The sequence below is a fragment of the Ipomoea nil genome, unplaced genomic scaffold (assembly GCF_001879475.1).
Source record: "Ipomoea nil cultivar Tokyo-kokei standard unplaced genomic scaffold, Asagao_1.1 scaffold1708, whole genome shotgun sequence".
NCBI classification, from domain to species: Eukaryota; Viridiplantae; Streptophyta; class Magnoliopsida; order Solanales; family Convolvulaceae; genus Ipomoea; species Ipomoea nil.
The window spans coordinates 202,980-223,195 of NW_017618136.1; the positions used below are offsets into that span (position 1 = coordinate 202,980).

General features: G+C 36.6%; 3 protein-coding genes across 7 annotated transcripts; all 3 read right to left on the reverse strand.

Annotated features, from left to right (window-relative positions):
* Positions 1-840: 840 nt before the first annotated feature.
* Positions 841-9,518, reverse strand: LOC109191653 (replication factor C subunit 1). Of its 2 annotated transcripts, none has more exons than XM_019342276.1 (23): positions 9,299-9,518; positions 9,124-9,176; positions 8,784-8,900; positions 7,856-8,458; positions 7,717-7,784; positions 7,518-7,593; positions 7,361-7,422; positions 7,138-7,280; positions 6,597-6,736; positions 6,206-6,397; positions 6,003-6,124; positions 5,714-5,921; positions 5,392-5,445; positions 4,280-4,449; positions 3,935-4,025; positions 3,230-3,408; positions 3,080-3,119; positions 2,561-2,685; positions 2,282-2,354; positions 2,078-2,170; positions 1,756-1,999; positions 1,310-1,369; positions 841-1,132 (listed from the first exon to the last, which is right to left on the reverse strand). In XM_019342276.1, exons 2-23 carry the CDS (start codon positions 9,124-9,126, stop codon positions 1,011-1,013), a joined length of 2,985 nt encoding a protein of 994 aa, XP_019197821.1. In that variant the 5' UTR covers positions 9,127-9,176; positions 9,299-9,518; the 3' UTR covers positions 841-1,010. The 2 variants fall into 2 exon arrangements, with proteins under 2 accessions (XP_019197821.1, XP_019197822.1); XM_019342277.1 differs by having other exon boundaries at positions 1,310-1,371; positions 1,761-1,999; positions 9,299-9,517.
* A 1,039-nt stretch (positions 9,519-10,557) lies between these two features.
* Positions 10,558-13,181, reverse strand: LOC109191616 (protein STRICTOSIDINE SYNTHASE-LIKE 3-like). Its single transcript, XM_019342223.1, has 4 exons — positions 12,725-13,181; positions 11,961-12,242; positions 11,399-11,566; positions 10,558-11,170 (listed from the first exon to the last, which is right to left on the reverse strand). The coding sequence occupies exons 1-4, from the start codon at positions 13,051-13,053 to the stop codon at positions 10,768-10,770; spliced, it is 1,182 nt and encodes a 393-aa protein (XP_019197768.1). The 5' UTR covers positions 13,054-13,181; the 3' UTR covers positions 10,558-10,767.
* Positions 13,182-14,039: 858 nt separating this feature from the next.
* LOC109191647 (protein starmaker-like) lies at positions 14,040-17,934 on the reverse strand. Of its 4 annotated transcripts, none has more exons than XM_019342266.1 (4): positions 17,479-17,934; positions 15,595-17,019; positions 14,565-15,546; positions 14,040-14,366 (listed from the first exon to the last, which is right to left on the reverse strand). In XM_019342266.1, exons 1-3 carry the CDS (start codon positions 17,838-17,840, stop codon positions 14,610-14,612), a joined length of 2,724 nt encoding a protein of 907 aa, XP_019197811.1. In that variant the 5' UTR covers positions 17,841-17,934; the 3' UTR covers positions 14,040-14,366; positions 14,565-14,609. The 4 variants fall into 4 exon arrangements, with proteins under 4 accessions (XP_019197811.1, XP_019197812.1, XP_019197810.1 ...); XM_019342267.1 differs by having other exon boundaries at positions 14,565-15,505; positions 15,560-17,019; XM_019342265.1 differs by having other exon boundaries at positions 14,040-14,374; positions 14,575-17,019.
* Between the last annotated feature and the right edge of the window lie 2,282 nt (positions 17,935-20,216).

Consider the following 20,216-nt stretch of genomic DNA (forward strand, 5'->3'; position numbering starts at 1 on the left):
AAATTAAACTTTAAATGAAAGGATAAGGTAGTCATTTCATCTGTATAATTCTTCATATTTCTTCCTTGCGACTTCAGACATCAGATTCACTTAATTGCTTAATCCCTAATGGAATTTTGTTCGGACATCAGATTCACTTAATTGCTTAATCCCTTATGTAATTTTGTTCTTCGAGTGGATTTAGGGATTAAGCAATTAAGTGAATCTGATGTCCTAAGTCGCGCATACAAAGGAGAAAGTCCAATTTACATTTAATAACTACTTTACCCTTACATTTAAAGTCCAATTTACCGTAAATTGACGAAAGGACCTCAATTGGAAAGAAATTAAAAGTCAAGGGACGTAAAATGTCCAAATTAAAAGTCGAGGACTAATGTTAAAAAATCAATATAGTCAGAGGACCATTGCTGGAATTAACTCTTCAGTATATTAATAATGTACTTTCAGAATATATATATTTTTTGTTATGATCAGCATACACAGTGCTGTGTAGACTATGATACACAGTAGGTGAAATCTGAGTTGCTATATGAAAATATATTATGAGTAAAGTACGATCCCAATCAATAAAGGATCACAAGAAGAAAATCAATCTAACTTATTAATTTGACTAAAATTATCCCAATTGTATTGAGCTACAGGCTCTCAATCTAACCCAGGATTATGAAATTCGTCTCCACCTCCCAGTATCTGTGACTTCTTTGTTCCAAGTTAATGTTATTGGTTGTTTGGTTTTCAAAGATGAAGGGATAGATTTCTGCAAATATGAATTATAATATGCAAGAAAAATAAAGTTGATGTATTGGATGAAGTTCATTTTAACCTGGTGAAAACCAACCATACCAAAACATCAAACAATGACATAAATAAACTGATTAAAAACCAGAAATCCACCTTGATCAACAATGTCCCAAAAAAGCCACATTCCAAACTGCTCTGTCAAGAAACCAAGAGGGTCAAAGAGGTAAATATCACTAATTACATTGTTTTCAAAAGCAAGTTTAGTGTATTCATCTCTTCCTCTTGGAACCACTGCTCTTTTCTGCAGCTTTAGAAGTTGCTTTTCCTCTTCCTCTTCCTGCTGGCGCCTTTTTGCCACTTGAACCAGAACCTTTCATATCAACTTGGATACCTATGGTTAAAAGCGGGGCAAATGTACAAATTTTCCATCACAAGCAATAAACAAATACCGAGCAGCATCAAATTGTATGTAGTATTGATGCATTATTATTGAATCTAAATTGAAGTGATATGTATACCAAAAGAAAGAGCAAAATGAAGTCTTTTTGTAAAGCATAAGATCACATACCCTTTGAATTAAGATTTTGGAGATTTAACTGCACCTTTTTCTCGGGATCGAGTAAATCATCTGACAAAAAGAGCAATGAAAATTAAAAAGCCTTGTTCACCAGAATCAGTCAATAATGGTAGTATTACACCAGAACTAAGGCCAGTATTATGATATAGCAGAGTTCTATATGGAGTCACTTATGCAAAATAAGCATTGAACATGGACAATAAGACCATTTTAGAAATTAGAACCTACAAAACTATCATAAGGCAATGCATTTAGGTAATCTTGTCCACCACAGAATTTGATCCTTTTTATTGAACATCTTATCTAACATGATTTTATCAATGGGCCTCCTGAGTTTATGATGCCTTTTTTAAATTTTTTTAACCCTGTTTTTTAACACTAATATCATATTTCCTTCATTTGTTTTGCAATTCTTTTCCTCTTAACATTAAGTATACCTTCCTCCTCTGCGTCTGAGTTCCCTTCTTCATCTTCTTGTAGGGTGTCACCATTTTCCTCTGCTAGGTTTTCATCAATGGGCTCCAGCATTGCAGCAACCCGCTTCTTAGGGGCCTTCTTTAATCCAGGAAGGGTGATTAAATCAGCAGTGCGAATCACACGAGAACTGCTTCCTTTATTATATGCTTTTGTCAGTGCAGCTTTAACTGCAGGCTGTATTCCATCCATTGGATTTGAGTGCCCCTGCAGAAAGAAAATCCCAGTGAGATAGCAGATATTCTTCACAGCTGGAAACAATCAGAAAGTTGACAAACAACAAACCTGGAATTTTGATATCTCCATAATGCTATCAAAGTCATCCTGGGTTATGGAGTATGAATCCATGAAATCCACAACCGTTTCGACAGCTTCATCCTGGAAATTGTTTAAACAAACTACTTAATATGTTCACAGGAATTTAAAGAGAGAGAGAGAGAGAGAGAGAGAGAGAGAGAGAGAGTCCTTAAGGAAGAAGTAATGTTTAACCTTTGCCAGTGTTCTTAGTGGATCAGTCAACTTTTTACGAAGAAGAGTCATGTAGTCAAGTCTCAAAGATCTCCTGAAAGTTTAACAAAGGAGAATGATGAATCAGCACAAACTGAGAAATACTCCGTATATACCTTAGTAAAATGTGAAGAATAGTATCTCATAGAAATTATGAAATGGTGGAGAAGGATATCTGAAGTCTAAGCTACTAGGAGAAGATAATTAGAATAGGTGGCGTACATTTACAAGTAATACCATAACAAAATATAGAGCATATACCTCTCCAAGATAGATTCAGAGGATGCCAGGAGATGAAAACGCAAATCCTCTAGAAGTCTGTAGTTTTTTCCCATTGTAGAGTTCTTTCCCAACCAACCACCAAACCTATTGTAGTTGCGTTCACCCTGTAGTACAGTCGTACAGAACAAAACAACGTAAACAGCCGAACAAATGCAGATTGGATACATCAAAATTTTGAGAATGAAATGCAGTGAGCTAATTAAAGAGAAAAAATAGATGGCAAGATACAAAAAACATCATGTTGCAATCCAAATCAATGAACAAATCCAGTTAAACCTGAAAAGTGGACAGTAATATCTGGTCAAAACCATGGTTCAATTAAACTAATAGAACGCTGCATGAGCCTCACAAGGAGCTCACAAGACTTATTTACAATAGATATGTGGCTTGTACACAGGGCATTCCAGAAAACAAAGCATATGCTGAGACTGAGAATGTAGAAGGTTCTTACTCTCCTGAAATTGAGAATGATAATAATAACAAGAATTGTAACCATACCTGCTCAAGTGTCTCTCTTTGCCCATGCAATAAAGCAGAACTGTCTTGCAACAAACATAAAGAAAATTTATATAGCGCCATGGCAAGTACTAGAAAATGAAAAACTAATATGGTTATTAAGTCTTATGGAATAAAGTTGTGATAGTATACGGTATTATTGAAGATGCCAAGGAGCCCATTTGTGAGAGCTGCCACTGTTGATATCTTCGGATCTGTACATTAACTATATCGCCATCAGCGATAGACTCAGCAGCACGAGCAACCAAGTTCATCCTTTGTAATCCATTAGCATCTTTTACACCACTTGGCCGATAATTGATATAATTCTCCTGAACATTTGTAAGAAAATGACATCAACAATTTTAGGCACCAGATAGAATTTGGGAAGAGAGGGGGGGGGAGTGTTTCAGTCAAAGGGCAACATTCCTTAAGACTCCATAAAAAATATATTTGTAACATAGAAGCCGTTAAAAGGATTCTTCTATGCACATTCAAGAACTGAATCTTTCCATCAACTATAAAGCCCATAGAGTTAGCTAATAATAATAATGGATGAAGAAAAGAAAACTTATATTGATGAAAACATGGATCATAACCTACAAGGTAACTATCTGTTTCTTATTTCCTTCCTTTCTGTCATGGGCATGTCAAGAGTAAAAATAAATCTAGTTTCTCTCGAGTTGACAAAACAAAAAGGTTAGATCTAAATAGGCAAAAAAAAAGATCAACACAAAAGTTCACATCTTTATGATAGATATTACAATACATTATTCTCAAGTGTAAGTCAATAGGTTTTCAATTCAAGAACCCTAGGCCAATATAATATGTATGCATGTGCGGGTGTGCTGACCATACCTGAATAATGAGAGGTACAAGATCAGGATCGCTCATGCACAAGCCAACGCGCTCATCTATCTTCAACTTTCCCGCATTAAAACCAAACAACCTGCATAATGGAATATCAGTGAAGGAATCAGATTTAAAGAATTTACTAGGAATTGTAAAGTACCATACACAGTAAATTTTATTAAAAAATATAAAATTATGAACACCATATTGAACATCAGTATGAATACACAAAGTTATAAATAAATAAATAAATTCTTGCTAAGAAGTGCAGAAACATGATAAATACTGCCACTATATACAGTAAAGTTAATGAATGTTTTGGCTAGGACATTCATAATGAAGAATCCATACTTATCAACAGCTGTAAAGGGTGACATGTCTTCATCCTTTGAACTGGCTTGGAGACGCTGTCGTATATCGTCATAGTTAATTACAGACTTAGAAAGCGACAAGTACTGCAACTGGTTCAGTGCCATGCGCATATCACCATTGACTCGTTCTGCCAATTCCTCAAGTGCGATCTAATAATAACAAATACCAAGGATTTTAAAAATATATATATATAAATCGGACTTGAAAATGAACAAGCAGAGAAAAAAGTACTTGAAATTCATCCATTGAATTCCATTCCATTAGTATATATGTGTAGCTAGAAAAACAGAATATATGCAAGGATCAAAAGCATTTTGCTCCTGTTTTCTTTGGTATGAGAAGATCATCATTCTTCTTTAGACAAATTCAAAGACCTCTTCCTTCAAATTCTCTTGTTTTACTCAAGGAAAGGCTCCTTTTAATGCTCTTCATTGAAGAATTGTTTGGATAAGTTAAGCTTTGTAAAGTACTTTGGTGATTGTTCTTGGCTGTACAATCTTTGTGATGTGAGTACCCTTTGAATTCTTTATCATAACAAGTTATATAAGAGGAATTTACAGGATACGTGCCAATTAAAACAAATTTGAATGAAATTAAATAAAGAAGAATCTAAACAGAAGATTACATCATAAATGAAAAGAAATCTTCAAAAATACAAGGGAATGGAACATTTTAAAGGAGCAAAAGAACCAGTCTCTCTTCCAGAGCTTTAATTTCAGATAGAGCACGATTCAATAAATGACTTCAATAGGATTTGACATTTTTCCTTTGTTTTCCGTTTTCCGCCATTAGTTTGTGGTGTTTTGGAACAGTGGGAATTGGATTAACTATTAGATATAACATTCCACTAGATGTCACCTGAGAAATTTAGGTGGCATACAGCTCTTGTGGGAAAATAAAAATAAACATTCTTCTAATCTTGCTTTGAAAACCTATGCTATAGATTAAATACTAAATGCATGGATCACAATCATGCTATGTTGATAAAAAAAAAAATGCTTCAACTTAGTTTTAGCTCTAAAGGAAAAATCAACAAATCTAAATATATTTAAAAATAATACAGCCAATAAATCCAGATAAAATAAGAATACCTGATTGACTTGAAGGCCTTCTGCATTTGCAATCTGCAATAACCTCTTTGCCATCTGCCATTTCATAGCCACCCATTAATAATTTGAAATGCAATGTGCAATTAAATTCTCAAAACTCAAGTAGTCATATGTTTCATGTACAAAACACATAAAATCTAGTGATACTAACAGTGTTATGCTACATTTCAAAGATGGGTTTGGGCAGGCATCAAATTGAAACCAATTAAAAAAAATTGAATGAATAAGATACAGTAAGCATTGCCATGCAGGCATCTTGAGAGGGTGGGGAAGAAAAATTCAAGTAAAAAAATTATAAGGAAACCTGTTGCTTTGTGGGTTTCCTGAAGCTAAGTAGTAAACAATAGTTGACAAGACTCTTTAGCTTCTGACTGTAGCGGTCATTACAAATGCAGATTATAGGTATCTTAGAGGCCTTGATGCTAGCAATAAGATCGGCCACACCACCTCTATCTCCACCAGACATTCCATCAACCTCATCCATTATCAAAACAATCTTTGAATGTGGAGAGCTGCAACATAAAACCAATCACAAAATAAGATAACTAAATGTTTAACATGTCAGACAAAATAACAAGAGGGAAAGGACTAACCGGTCTGCTTTAGCATGAAGAGATTCATTACTGACAAGTTCTTTTATAGAATTAGATGTACGTCCACCAATACCCTTCACAATTTTAGCGTCAGCCTTCCCACGGCTGTCACTAGCATTAACCTAAGCAAAAGTAAGGATAAAATTAAACAAAACAAAGATGATAACAAGAATAAATACAAACTTCAACCCATGTAGTCTCACCTCCACAGCCTGGAAACCCAGCTTCTGACTGATCAACTTTGCAGATGTAGTCTTCCCTATACCAGGTGTTCCACTTAATAGAACTGCTTTTTTAGCACTAGCATCATTCTGTTTCTTTGCCTTCCCTTTCACCTTGCTAGCATTCAGGAACAGCTCATCCCAATGTACTAGCCATTCCTCAAGCTGTTTCACCTGTATTAGCAACAAAATTCTGCAAGAAGTCAAAATTACTTAAAGATGGATATCTAAGTATCCAAAACAAAAACATAAAGCAGAAAATAAAGGGTTTATTTTTTAAAAAACAACAGATTACTTTAGTGTTTCTTTTACTCAAAATAGTTAAATGTTAGGGGTGAAGTTAAAAGATGACTCAAAAGGATAAGAATTATACCAATGCCTGGTTCCCTACTAATTCATCGGGAATCTTTGGCCTGTATTTTTCTGGCCATGGCAAACAGGTATCCTTTGAAGATTGGACTTTTCTTTTAGCAGAAGAGGTGTCCCTGGTAAGTTCTTTGGTAGCCACACTAACTGCATAAGGTTTGCAATCTTGTCATCAGTAACTTCTGATATAATAATCAGTAAAAACCACAAGAACTTATGAACACTGAGGTTACTTAAAATTATCTGAAAGAATAAAATAGTATTTTCAAAAATATAGTAGAATTTTCTTTCTGAACAAAATATAGAATAGATGATAGAGGTTTCGCATAGGTAATGTTGCTTCAAGAACCTCTACCAACAGAATTTATTGGTAAGAATAAAAAAGGTGCTATTTCAGCTACTCCAAGGCTTTTGAGCTGCTGTTAAACAAGGATCAAAACCCACAAGTTTATGAGAGAATTATGATATCCTGTCTTGTAGTGAAAGTAAGAATCTGGGATAGTTAAAAGATTGAATATGGATGAATCGAACAGGTGCTTGAAGCATACTCTTCGCTTCTGGCTTTTGCAGACTTTCTTTCTTTGGAGAAGGACGAATTTCATCTTTAGGTTTCTTTGGTTCTTGTGTTGTCTTTGATTTTTTTGATGCCCGGATCATGTCAAACAATCCATCCTCCGTAAGAAATACAGTGCTATTTGGAGAAAAGTTAAATCAGAAAAAAGCCATAATGTAGCATGGAAACTGAAATGACATTTCAATGAGAATACAAACCCAAGCTCCTTGGCCTTTTCAGATTTCCGCCCCCCAATATCTTCATCACAGAGAAGATAATTCTGCAAACATACATGATATCTATTATGTCCAAATATGACTAAATTGACTTCATAGAAAAGTGAAAACAAATATGAGACCAGAAACAAATGATAACCGTTTTTTTGCTAACAGATCCAGTAACACGACCACCATGCCGCTTTATCAAATCCTCAGCTTCTTCTCTTTCCAAACTGGCATCACATCAAAACAGCATCAAGAACACAGCAAATTATAAACCAGAGAAAAACAACCTTCCCAGTTGGATTAAGGATATCCATTTTTCAAATAGAATCTCAACAACCACAGTATCATACCTGTCTAGTGTCCCAGAAATAACAAAAGTAAAACCAGCTAAACAGTCTGGAGCACCTTCAGGGACTTCCTGATACACAGATAAAATTTTTGTTAATGACTATGACACATGGGAAGAATATCAGCCTCTCTAGAGAGTACCTTTTCTCCTTTGTGCGGAGGATCTTTCCTTTCACCAAAATTCATGAATCCACCCCGTCCTCCACCACCTCTGCCTCTTCCACTAGCTGGTGTTGCTGCTGCTCCTCTACCACGACCTCGTCCACCAGGCTTAGGAGTTTTAATATCCTTTTCATCAGAGCCATCATCATCACTTTCATCAACATCCATTTTCCTCCCACTTGTACGAGCTGCTGAAGGACTTTTTCCACCACGCCTACTTGCAGAAGATTTAAGATTAGATTTAGTATCCCCATCGCAGCTGCCACCATCATCAGCATCATTGTCATTATCTATAGATTTCTGAGGAACACCCTTGCCAGAACTGCTTTTTAATTTTTTGCTAGGTGTGATGTTAGCAGGATCCTTCCCCGGAGTAGGTAAGACAAAATCATCATCATCATCATCGCCCACAGCCTTGTGGGCTTTCTTACCAGGGGGGGGCTTACCATGGCCAGATAATTCTTCACTGTCTCTTTGAGCCTTTCTCTTGGAAGATAATTCCTCTACCTCCTTTTCTTCCTTTGCCTTACCTGTAGCAAAATACTTGCTAGTTTTCCTTCTACCTGAACTTTCTTGTCCATCCTGCAGTTTGTCCACCACCAAAGCAAATATAAAATTAGAAGGCAAAAACTGAACTCTTAGAAATTTAATCATTTTTTATTAAGAACAATCATGCACCCAACAAAATTATCTTCCCCTGCTTTCATTCCTATATGTAACAATTAACTCTGTCTAAGGTATACATATGCACGTTTATGTCATTCAATTGTCTATTACTGCATACAATATAACAATTAACTCTATCAAGGTAGGATTAACCACAAACAAATTTGGAGACTGTTCCCCACAAATCATTGTTACTTGATCACCCCAAAAAAAAAGTAGCTTTTACAGAGTAATAACTAACCAATTTCTCTGGTTTTGAAGAAGGTTTATCCGATGCACTGGGCTTCGCAGAGTTTGAAGCATTACCATTGCCAGTACTTGTGTCATGTTTCTTCATGAACCACTTTCTGATATCCGACTGTTATTAAAGGAAAAGTGTTAGGAAAAAAAAAAAACAGTTCTATTAACCTATGGTCCTAAAACAAGTAAAAAAACAATCATAACAATTAAACAAAAACCCTAAAATCAAATGGAATTCAATGTAAACCTCCCAATGAAAATAAAACAAGTCCATTGAAACAAACCAACCAAAAAAAAAAAAAAAAAACATAATTAATTCAGTGCATGGAAGAAACACTCACCATATCTGAAAGGAGTCACCGGGTTCAATTGTCGATCTTTGTACAAAATGTTACTGCAGAGAGGAGATGTAACGTATTTCAAGAACCACAAATCGTAAAAACATTAACTAAGGCACACTGTCAGTGCTATAAACCCTAAGAAATTGGGAAATTTAAAAAAAAAAAAAAAAATTACCTCGTCCAAGTAGTATACTAGTGCGATTCTACTACTGTGTAGCTATGAATTTTACCGCGGACGTTTCTCTGTGTCGCAGCTGAAGCGGAGAAAGGGTTTTAATATCGGTTATTGGTTTAATGCGAAAGCGTATTCAAGCTACTAGGGGAAGAAGCGCCATTTTCCATCAATGGCGAAATCAAGGGCTCAGGTTTTCGAAATGATTATAGCCGTCGGATGATGGTGTTGAGGTAATTTACTGTAAATAATCTGTGGGTTAGAGATTCATCTTTGTTTATTACGTGTGGGGAATATCCTTTTTGGCGTTTTTGCCATTAATTTAATATATAGTATCTCAATATTTTTACTATTATGAAACTAATCCAGGAAACATATTCGATTCATTCAATTTGAAAATTTCTTCTAGAGTTGACAATTATATTGAGTATTTATTTGTTAATAATATTGAGGTAGTAAATACAATAACTCCTACATATAAGTAAAGTATGATGGTTGGACCGTATAAAAATTATGTTCAAGTCCGCTTGTTGGTTTATGTAGGGTGACTCGAGTTACTCAATAGTGGATCGAAGGGTCCCGAGCTCAAGATATGAATGGAGATGCCAAAAGACTACTCTTATCACATTTAATGCGGTATATATAGGAGATGCAAGTGAGTACATGCTGGTCCCCGACATGTATGGCACGTGGAACTCATGCACATAGCAAGGTCGGAGGCTATGCAGATCCCTCCATGTGTTTTGAGATGCATGACTCCCTTAGATCACGTTATTATGGCCTAAGTGCAGGTCGAATAGTCAGTCCCGTCCTAATATGGTCAGGTATTGCCGCTGAGTGGAAACTTGCTCGATAATACAAATGGTACATGTCGACTAGTTTTGAGGTTGGTCATGCTCGAGAATGACATTATCAAGTAGGGAGACCGGGACCGGACATGTATGCAACAAAATATGGACGGGAATACTTATCAAATATCTTCTTTTTTTTTTTGTGAATTTCCTATTTCTCAAACATGTAAAATATAAAAATTTAGAAAATCAAAAGGTAAACTAAGTGTGTAAATTAAGTACTTGTCTCATGTGGACAATCACTTTGATAACCACTAAATTTTAAATTTTTGTCAATAGGTGCGATCATTGATTTTCTTAATATGAATCAATAAGCTATCCGCAACCTAGATTGTTCATCCAAAAAAAAGCATTTTGTCTCGTAAAAAAATGAGCATTTTCCTTTGGAAGGAAGATAACACAATTGGCAAATGGCTACACACAACCATCAAGAAATACGTTTGAAGATAAATACTCCATAATATATACATCATCATTGTTTCATATAAAACCATAAATATAGAAATGAAGGAATGGAGCATACACCTAAACCCAAAAAATTGGATAGGGAGGCCTAATCCCTAAGGTACAATCCATCTTCCATTAGAAGGTGCCATTAATGGAGAGCTTCAATAGTTCAATCTAGTCTAGTTGATAAACAGCAATAAAAGGCATCAAAACACTTCCAATCCAAAGCTTCCCATCCCTCTCTTCTACCTCGCTTACCGCCTTGACAACTTTCCCTTGGCTGTCTTCCAGTACTTGCAGAACCTTGCCTTCCGGGCTATACTTCACGATCGTCCCATGGAGCCGCCCCCCTATGTAGAGGAGGTAATGGATCTTCAATGGGATTGGAAGCTTCAGCAAGAACTTACGCAGGTTGGGATACAAACCGGATATGTAACTGTAAACGGATCTACGACAGTGGATTGCTACCCAGAATTCGCCTCTTTCATTTGCTCTAATGTTGTCAGCGTATCCTGGCACGACAGCCATTAATTCCGAGGTCCCTGCTTTCTCGCCTTTCAGCCAATACTTCTTCAACCTACAAAGAATATATGGTACATTGACAATTACCTCAATAGTCTACCATACCACACGATAAGCATAAACAACAATTGACTAGTCATTCAGAACACGAGCATTGAAAGTTCAGACACTAGATTGTCTCAAATGTTCCACAATATTGTACACACACACACACGATATGTATATACTATATGAATTTATTCTATTATTGCCCCCACACATAGAAAAAGGTGAGGAAACGCACCTTTCCATTAAACCTTCGCAATATACAAAGAAGGACCCGTCCTTACTTAGAGACAGACCATTCGGGAATTGGATATTGCGGAGGAGAACAGTGGTTTCTTTTGTTCTTTGATTATATTTGAGAACTCTCCCAGTATCTTCTGCTGAGAAAGACAGGTGAAAAAAATTCCTGAAAACAAGAAAGGAGAAACTTAGGAATTGTCATCATATAATTTGATTTATATAAGACACACGAATATAAGACATCAAAACAGAAGTTTAAGTAGTTAACGAGGGAGTATGGTCATTCAAAAGGCTGTTCCAAGACAATTTAAACCCATCAGAAGAGGAATCCCGATTCTCCATGTGCACACATTAAGCTACTAACTTAGTTTGGGAACATTACCAAACAGAGCTTATAGCTCATTAGTAGCTTAAAATAAGCTATAAGCTCCTAAATAAGCTCTGTTTGCTACTATAGTTTGGAAACATTACCAAACAGAGCTTATAGCTCATTAGTAGCTTAAAATAAGCTATAAGCTCCTAAATAAGCTCTGACAAACAGAGCCATTACATTAAGTTACCTCCTGGGATAATTGATGCTGCTATCTGTAAAATAAACGTTCCCTTCGTCATCAACATCCAGATCATTTGTGAATCGAAAAGGAACTCCTTCAGCCTCTGTTGTTAGGGACATTGCCTGACCACCTTCAGGCCCAACCTTCATCAACCCAAAGTAGGCATCTGCAATATACAAGTCACCCGTTCTTTTGTCAAACCGTAACCCCAGAGGTCTGCCACAGACGTGCTCATTCTTAACGTAGCTGAAAGGCGTTGGGTTTGGCTTCGGATCACATATACTAGACCTGAAAACATATACCGAAACAGAATAAAAATCTCTAAACAGGCATCTCTTCATCTATTGTATAACATTGAACCTCAACATTCCCCATAGTTGAGGTCCCTTGGGACATATCATTAGGGAACAAATAACCGCTATGACAACTAAGACAATGTCGGCTAGTTTCACGTCTAGGAGTAGTCTTAATGAACCATATATACTCTTTATAGTCTTATGCAAATGCTCCAGTAACCATTTCTCTTTCAAATTTAAAAGACTTGTCCATGAAGTATTAGCATGATTATTGATCCAATTCAGCATTAGAGCAGCCACCTCAATCCAAAGAACAGATTTTTGACAACTTTAAATAGATATCAGATTCCTAAGTAAAACAATGAAACCTTAAAACTAGCAAAGGGCAAAATCCAGTTTTTCCATATGTTTCTCCCCATTGCAGTACTGAAAATGGGTTGAAAAGCTAATCTCGAAGATAACGAGTTGACTCACCTATTGGGGGAGGTATAAGCAAAGTCAATCCACTTGTCCCCATTCCAGAACAGAACCCTCCCGTCGGCGACGCCAGTGTAGGGCCCGCGGCCATGGGGGTCGAAGGCGATGCTCTCCGGGCCTTGAATTTGGTTCAAGAACTTGAGCTCCGACTTCTGAAGCAGATTCTGAGTGTCCTTTTCCACCGGAAGCTCGGACCACGGCGGCAGGTCTACTTTGTAGGCGTGGAAGTCCGGGAGGCCCGACAATGGGCTGTGGTTGAATGGGTCTACGGCACAGTACACCGCCACCAGGAGGAATATCGCGGCGACCACTCCCGCTGTCGCCATCACCGGAGATTTCTTTTAAGGATGATTGGAAGATGACGCCTTGTAGTTGTTGCAGGCACACGAATATAGAAGAGGTGATAAAACTTAAAAGACTCCGTACTTTACTAGAAAACACTCACGTGCTACAATCATTTTTTTTTTCCATCAATAAAAATTGAAAACTCGCAACCATGAACCACTTGATGATGTATACGGGGATGGACTCTACTTGTATATAATCACATAAATTACACTAAAAAATCTTATACTATGAAGAGTGAGTATTGACATTTTTTTATACAATAATGCATAAATAAAGAAAATAGATACGGAGTAAAAGTTTTAAGAGGTTAAATGATAATTTTATGAAAAAACATGATCTATATTTTCAATCTCTACTTTTTAACTTTTACTAATTTTTAAACTCAAGTGATGACATACTTTGATTTACAAAAAAAGGCTATAACTATTATTTGGATATATATAGTTTAGGTGAAACCCATATTGTGACCGTCAAATGACCACAAAAAGATAAACTAACTTAGAACTAGCACAAATCAAGAAAGTTAATATACCACTACTCACAACTCAAGTGATGTAAAGTACTCCTGACTCCTTATTGCTCGTATTGTCGTACTTGCAAGACTAAAAATTAATTGGACTGATAAATAGTAAGACAACTACAATGAAACAAAGGAGTAATATATTTTATTTTAATTTGTAATCATTAATTGAAGTCGGGGATCAAATGCGGAATAAATTCAGTTTAATTAGGTAAAATAACTCATAGCAGATTTTGCAGCTATAGATGTCAAAATGAAAAATTAATGAATATGCTAACAAGTTCTATTAAAGAATCAATATTAATCAACCACATCACTGGTGTAAAGTGTAAAGATCCCTAATGTCAAACAGGACTTTAGTAATAAGTTGGAAAGTTGAAATGTATAATTATAAAGAGTTATGAAGATCCATGAGAGACTATCAGCAAATCAGCACTCATTTGGTTAAGTTCAAGGTGAAATGGGAATGGGATGTAGGACTCCAGCTTAAACCAGCAAGTAGCAAGAAATGGCAAATCAAAAAAAGGGGATTCCTACCCACAATTCATACTTATGTAAAGCATACAATTCATACATAGTGAAGAGTGAAAACAGGTGGATTTGTGCAAACACAACCAAGATCCGTCAAAAATTAGTGTTGGAACGACATATAATATTGAACAAAAAGCAGATAAAAAAAAAAAAGAGATAATTTGTAACAGCAACTCCCTAACCCAAGCATCGGGTAATGTAGTACAGCAATTTGGCCAGGTGCCACTTGACAGAGAACCACAGGGAACCTATAAAAGAATAAGTAAACATTGTGAGCAATCCAAGACCATCCTAGAACCACAGGGTTATATTTGAAACTCAGAAAGTATGATAATAATAAGTAAAGAATAATGCGGGCACACAACATAATGATACAAATTTTGACAAAGGAAGATTTCAAGTATAATGTATTTTAGCAATCCCCAATATACAGGCAAGAGTAGCTCACCTCTAGACATTTCTGGGATCAGATACAGTGCATCATCAACGCCTTGATCTCCGGTCATCATACCTCTCATCATCGTGTCTTCTTCTTCCAGTAGAGCGTGAATCCTCATATCTTGCTCTCTTGGAAGAATCATATTCTCTATCTCTCTCACGCCGTCTACTGCCACTCTCCTCTTCACGCTCTCTTCCATGTTTTTCATGTTCATCATCATCTCTTTTGTGTTTCCTCCCCTGTCTGTCATCATCATTCCTGCTTTCTCTTCTATCCTCTCCATACCTAGAAAAATCCCCATCGCCTCCCCGACTTTCACGCTGAGACTCATTCCTACGAGTTGTGACATCTTGATCACCATTACCTCCCCTGTGACCTCCATCATATCTTGCTGATCGTGAATCTTTGCTGTAATAATCCCGGTCTGTATGTTTTTCAGATTCAACCTTTGCATTGTAGGACTCTTCTTCTTTAGTAGATTCCCTTTTTCTTGACTTAGCTTTTAGTTGCTCATCGAATTGGTTGGCATCAAGCTTCCTCTTGCCTCTAGAAAGCTCTTGATCACCACTCCCTGACCCATCTGTGATATCTGCTCTCAATTGGCGCAACTGTTCTAACTTCTTGAATGTGTCCAATCCAGAATCCACTTCTTTTTTCTTATCATCCTCTAGTGCATGACCTCTACCCCTCCTGGGTTCTCCTCTGCCACCAGAATCACTAACATGACCACTTCCACTCTTCTCCTTGGACTTAATCCTCCTATCAGTCTGCCCGTGTTTACGATAATTACTCTTGTTATCTGAATCACTTTCACTGTTGCTCCTGATAAGATGATCACTGCTAGCATCACTATCATCATCACTAGAGTCATGACGCTTACTTTTTTGGATCTTCTTTTCCTTCACATCACTACCACTGTCAGATCCATCCTCAGAATCATGTCTTTCAACCCTCTCAGTTTTGTGATATTTCCTATCATGGCCATCAAATTCATGTCTTTCAACCCTCTGAGTTTTGTGATATTTCCTATCATGGTTATCAGAATCATGCCTTTCAACCCTCTGAGCTTTGTGGTATTTCCTATCATGATCATCATCACTAGAGTCGTGCCTTCTACTACTTTGGACTTTCTTCACCTTCACATCACTGTCACTGTCAGATTTATCCTCAGAATCATGTCTTTCAGCCCTCCGAGTTTTGTGGTATTTCCTATCATGTTCATCATCACTAGAGTCATGCCTTCTACTTCTTTGGAATTTCTTCTCCTTCACATCATCATCACTATCATCTTCATGCCTTCTACTTCTATGGAATTTCTTCTCCTCCACATCACGGTCACCATCATATTCATGCCTTCTACTTCTTTGGAATTTCTTCTCCTCCACATCACGGTCACCATCATATTCATGCCTTCTACTTCTTTGGAATTTCTTCTCCTCCACATCACAGTCACCATCATATTCATGTCTTCTACTTCTTTGGAATTTCCTCTCCTCTACAACATGGTCACTATCATATTCATCCTCAGAGTCATGTTTTTTAACTTTCTGAGTTCTCTGGTGTTTTCTTTCATGGCCATCATCATATCTATTCTCATCACTATCATTTCTGTTACTTCCCATCTTTTCATTTTTCTTTCTTGCTTCTCTCTCATAACCAGAGTCACTTTCTGATTCATACTTTCTCCGACTCCGATTCTGTTTCTCTTTGGCACTTCTCTTGGTGTCATCAGCAATAGAGCCATCTTTATCTACCAAGTACCCTTTGCTTTGTTCCGAGGAATTTATTTTCCTTGCCAATTGATACTTTTTGCTATCCCGATCACTATCAGTTTCAGATTCAGGCAGTTTCCCCTTTTGAACTTTGTATTTTTGCCTTTTATCAGATGCATCATCAGAACTATGATTTTTATCAGATTTTTGGCGTTTCATCTGTGCATCGTCATCAGAGTCATGTCTTTTTTTAGATTTTGAACGTTTATCCTCATAATCAGACTCGGAGGAAGAACCAGAACTAGATCCAGATTCAGAATCAGAATAGCTATCGTATCTTCTACTCTTACTGTGCTTCCTTGTAGCTTTTTTTGACCTCTTCTTAACATCAATTTCGGAATCAGACTCTCTATGACCTTTCTTGCTCTTCTTTTTCTTCATCCTTTCAATGCTCTCCTTACCACTATCACTATCAGAGGAATCCTCATGGTCTCCCTTCTTTTCTTTCTTTTTGTGATGCTTAGGCTCATCTTTCCCTCTTCTTGTATCCTTCCCCCCATCATTTTTATGATTTTTTGCCCTATCATCTTCATCATCACTCAACACAGAATCCAGAGCTAGAGTAGGATCAGGCTGTTTCTTTTGATTCTCGTTTTCAGCTCCTATCCGAAGTGCTGCTTTCAATTTCTCCATCTGTTTTACCTTCAAGGCAGCAATTTGGTGGGTTTGTGTTTCAGAGACCCTAAAACATCTTGAAATATGTTAGTTCTTATGCCAACTTTAAACAACCATATGAGGAATAAAAATGCTGGCCCGATGAACATGTAAAAAGTGACAAGGTTTCTCAGCAAGTTAAATTTTCACAATAGCCACTTCGATTATTAACTATTCTTAAGAAGATTCCAAGCAGTTACTATCAAAGGGGAGAAAAAGCATTAACTCTCCTCTTCATTCTCTTTCGATTATTACCATGTAAATAAATTTATCATCAATAGGGAGAAAACGCACCAACTTTCCTCTCATTTCTTTCTATTAGTCCCACATAAATCCTTCACGTTTCAAGTGCAATATTCAAATCTGTGTCAACAACACTATTCAAAACAATGAAGCTACTGATATATGCGGCGTAATACATTTTCAACCTAAATAGTCTAAACAAAATACTAGGAAGGAGAAGTAAGACCGGTATCGGTATCGTTACCTTTCAGATGATGAAGCAGAATGAGCGGTTGGCCCACCGGCAGCTTCAGACGCGGCGGCAGCCTCTAAGGTTTTCCGAGTCTCTTCTAACTTCTCAGCGATCTCCGCATCGGTGTATCCCTGCTCGGAGAGCTTCTCCTCGAGGACGAGCAGCTTGAGCTGGATCTGGCGTTTACGGTCGTGCTCCAGAATCTCCTTGTTAGGCTTCCGCGTCATGCCGGCGGTTCCCTGATCCGCCCCAAAACCCCTCGCGCCATCCACTAGCACCTTGTTGGTCTTCGACCTCACAAAAAATTTGTTTGTCTGCACATAACCGTTCGTCCCGGAGCCCCGGGCCGTCGGTAAACCGATTCCGTTATACATCTATGCCGCGACTCGCCGGAAATTATGTCTCTCAGATCAAAGTTGGATGTCTGATTTGTGTGGAGAGTAGAAAGGACCTTTTGAATCAGTAGGGATTTTAATCCACGACCCGACATTAAATGGTAAGAGTCCGAACTCCGAGTTCTACACGGATTGGGTCGGCTTAGCTGTCTCTCAAATCTATATTCTCAACTACGGCCCAAAATAATAAAAGAATGAGCTGATGGGCCAGATGGAGTATTTAATAAGTGGGCCTGCCCAATTCCCCTTTCACCTAGTGATGGTGCGGGATTTTCTTGGGTTTGACCCAAGAAAGGTATTGGGCTGAAGCAACCATTTGATGGGTAAATGAGTGAAACTAGGCCTCGAATACGATATGGGCTAGCCCAAGATATATAGAGACCTTGTTCCTCCAAGATCATGTACTACAAGTCTACAATACTACATATGACTCCCTTTCGTTACCTGTTTATAGATTAATTGACCCCACTTTTTCTTATTGTTGCAAAAAATACAAATCGACCTAGGTGGCAAGGAAAGGCTGGATCCATGCCCAAGATCCATCTCTAGAGGGGGCTATAGGCCATAAGATATATAATATATATATATATATATATATATATATATATATATATATATATATATTACTTAGTACCGAGTATATATTAAAAAATATTGGTTAATTGCTTTTTGAATTTGATCGAAGTCGAGAAGATGGAAGAATCGAAGAAGAGACGTCGCACACCTACGCCGCCCAGGAGGGTAAGAGTCGCCGCCTCATCGATCGTGCCTACGCCACAACAACCATTCAAATCTTCTCAACGGTAATAATGAATTCATTAAAAGCTCAGAAGCCAAATAACAATGGGCAATCGACAATCGTCAAGTAACAAATCTTCTTTACAAATCTACCTATTCACCCATACCATCAACAATCGCCGGTCACTCCGGTTAGTCGGTGCTTCGCGGCGCCTTCGCCACTCTCTAGTTCACCGGCTTGCTAGTCGCCACGCCTTCGCCTAATCATCTCCGGACTCTTCGCAGTGCATTCATGGTTTCACCTAATGCCCTAATCGCTTGCCTAATCTGCAATTGCAATTTGTAAAGGTATTTTATGATTTGAGATTTTATTATTATTATTATTATTATTATTATTTTTTTTTTTTTTTTGAAAACTATGATTTGGTTGAATTTAGTTTGCAGAATTGTTTAATGCATATTAGGCCGTATTGTTGTATTGTTGTTTTTGGAATCCTAAATTCCTAATTGTCACTTTGCTATTTAAATAATTAAATAAATTAGGAATTTAGTTTGCAGATTAGCGAAATATAATTGGCGAATTGCAGAATTGTAGATTAGGAATTGTCATTTTGGAATTAGAAATTTAGTTTGCAGAATTGCAGATTAGGCTATAAGTTATGGCTGGACAATGAGAATTGAGAAATTAAATCAGAAGCTTAATTAACAAGTTCAATAAACAGGACCATATAAAACTTAAATCATTCAAAACTTAATTTTTTAATCTTATTTTATGTTATTTGATATTATCATTTTTTTTAGTATTATTAAATTTTAATTTTAATTCTTCATATAGGGGGCGTTTTAAAAAATTTTATCCCAAATTTATAAAATGTTTGGACCGACCATGCATATATATAGCATCATATGTAAGGAACACGATGTGTAACTTCATTCTCGCATAGCTAATAATTTTAAAATCGTGGCATATATACTATGAATATTATTACTATAAACAATTTTTAAAAGGATGGTTTTGCACAAGCATTCCATATTTAGAACAAAAAGACAATGGAATATAACATGTTTGACATCATTATGAAGAAAATTAAACAAAACATATATACTTGGAAATAGTAGAAGAATATTTTGCTTGAATTGTCCACTCAAGAATCCATTATCCTAGCTAGCTAGCTTGGTACTAATATATAACAAAAATATTTTAAATACTTGGATAAAAAAACCACTAAAGGAATCTAAACACAAATTACAGAATCTATATATATATATATATATATATATATATATATATATATATATATATATATGCACATCAAATAATACTATTTGGGCTTCAAATATCAGCCATGAAAACCCTAAAAACAAATTAAAATAATTAAAAAAAAAATTATAGAATAAAATGAATCGTCCTAATTCACCCTTATCCTCTTTTCGATTTGAGTCCCATCATGGGAAAAAGACATCCCACAATCAAAATAAAATTAATTAAAATAAGTGGTCATGTGATCTGTCAATATTATTGTTCGTCAAAATTTTAATATTGACATTTTTCTTGGAATCGACAAGATGAAGATAACTTATAATCTTTTGCCACATAAGAGAATCAAAGTGAGATAG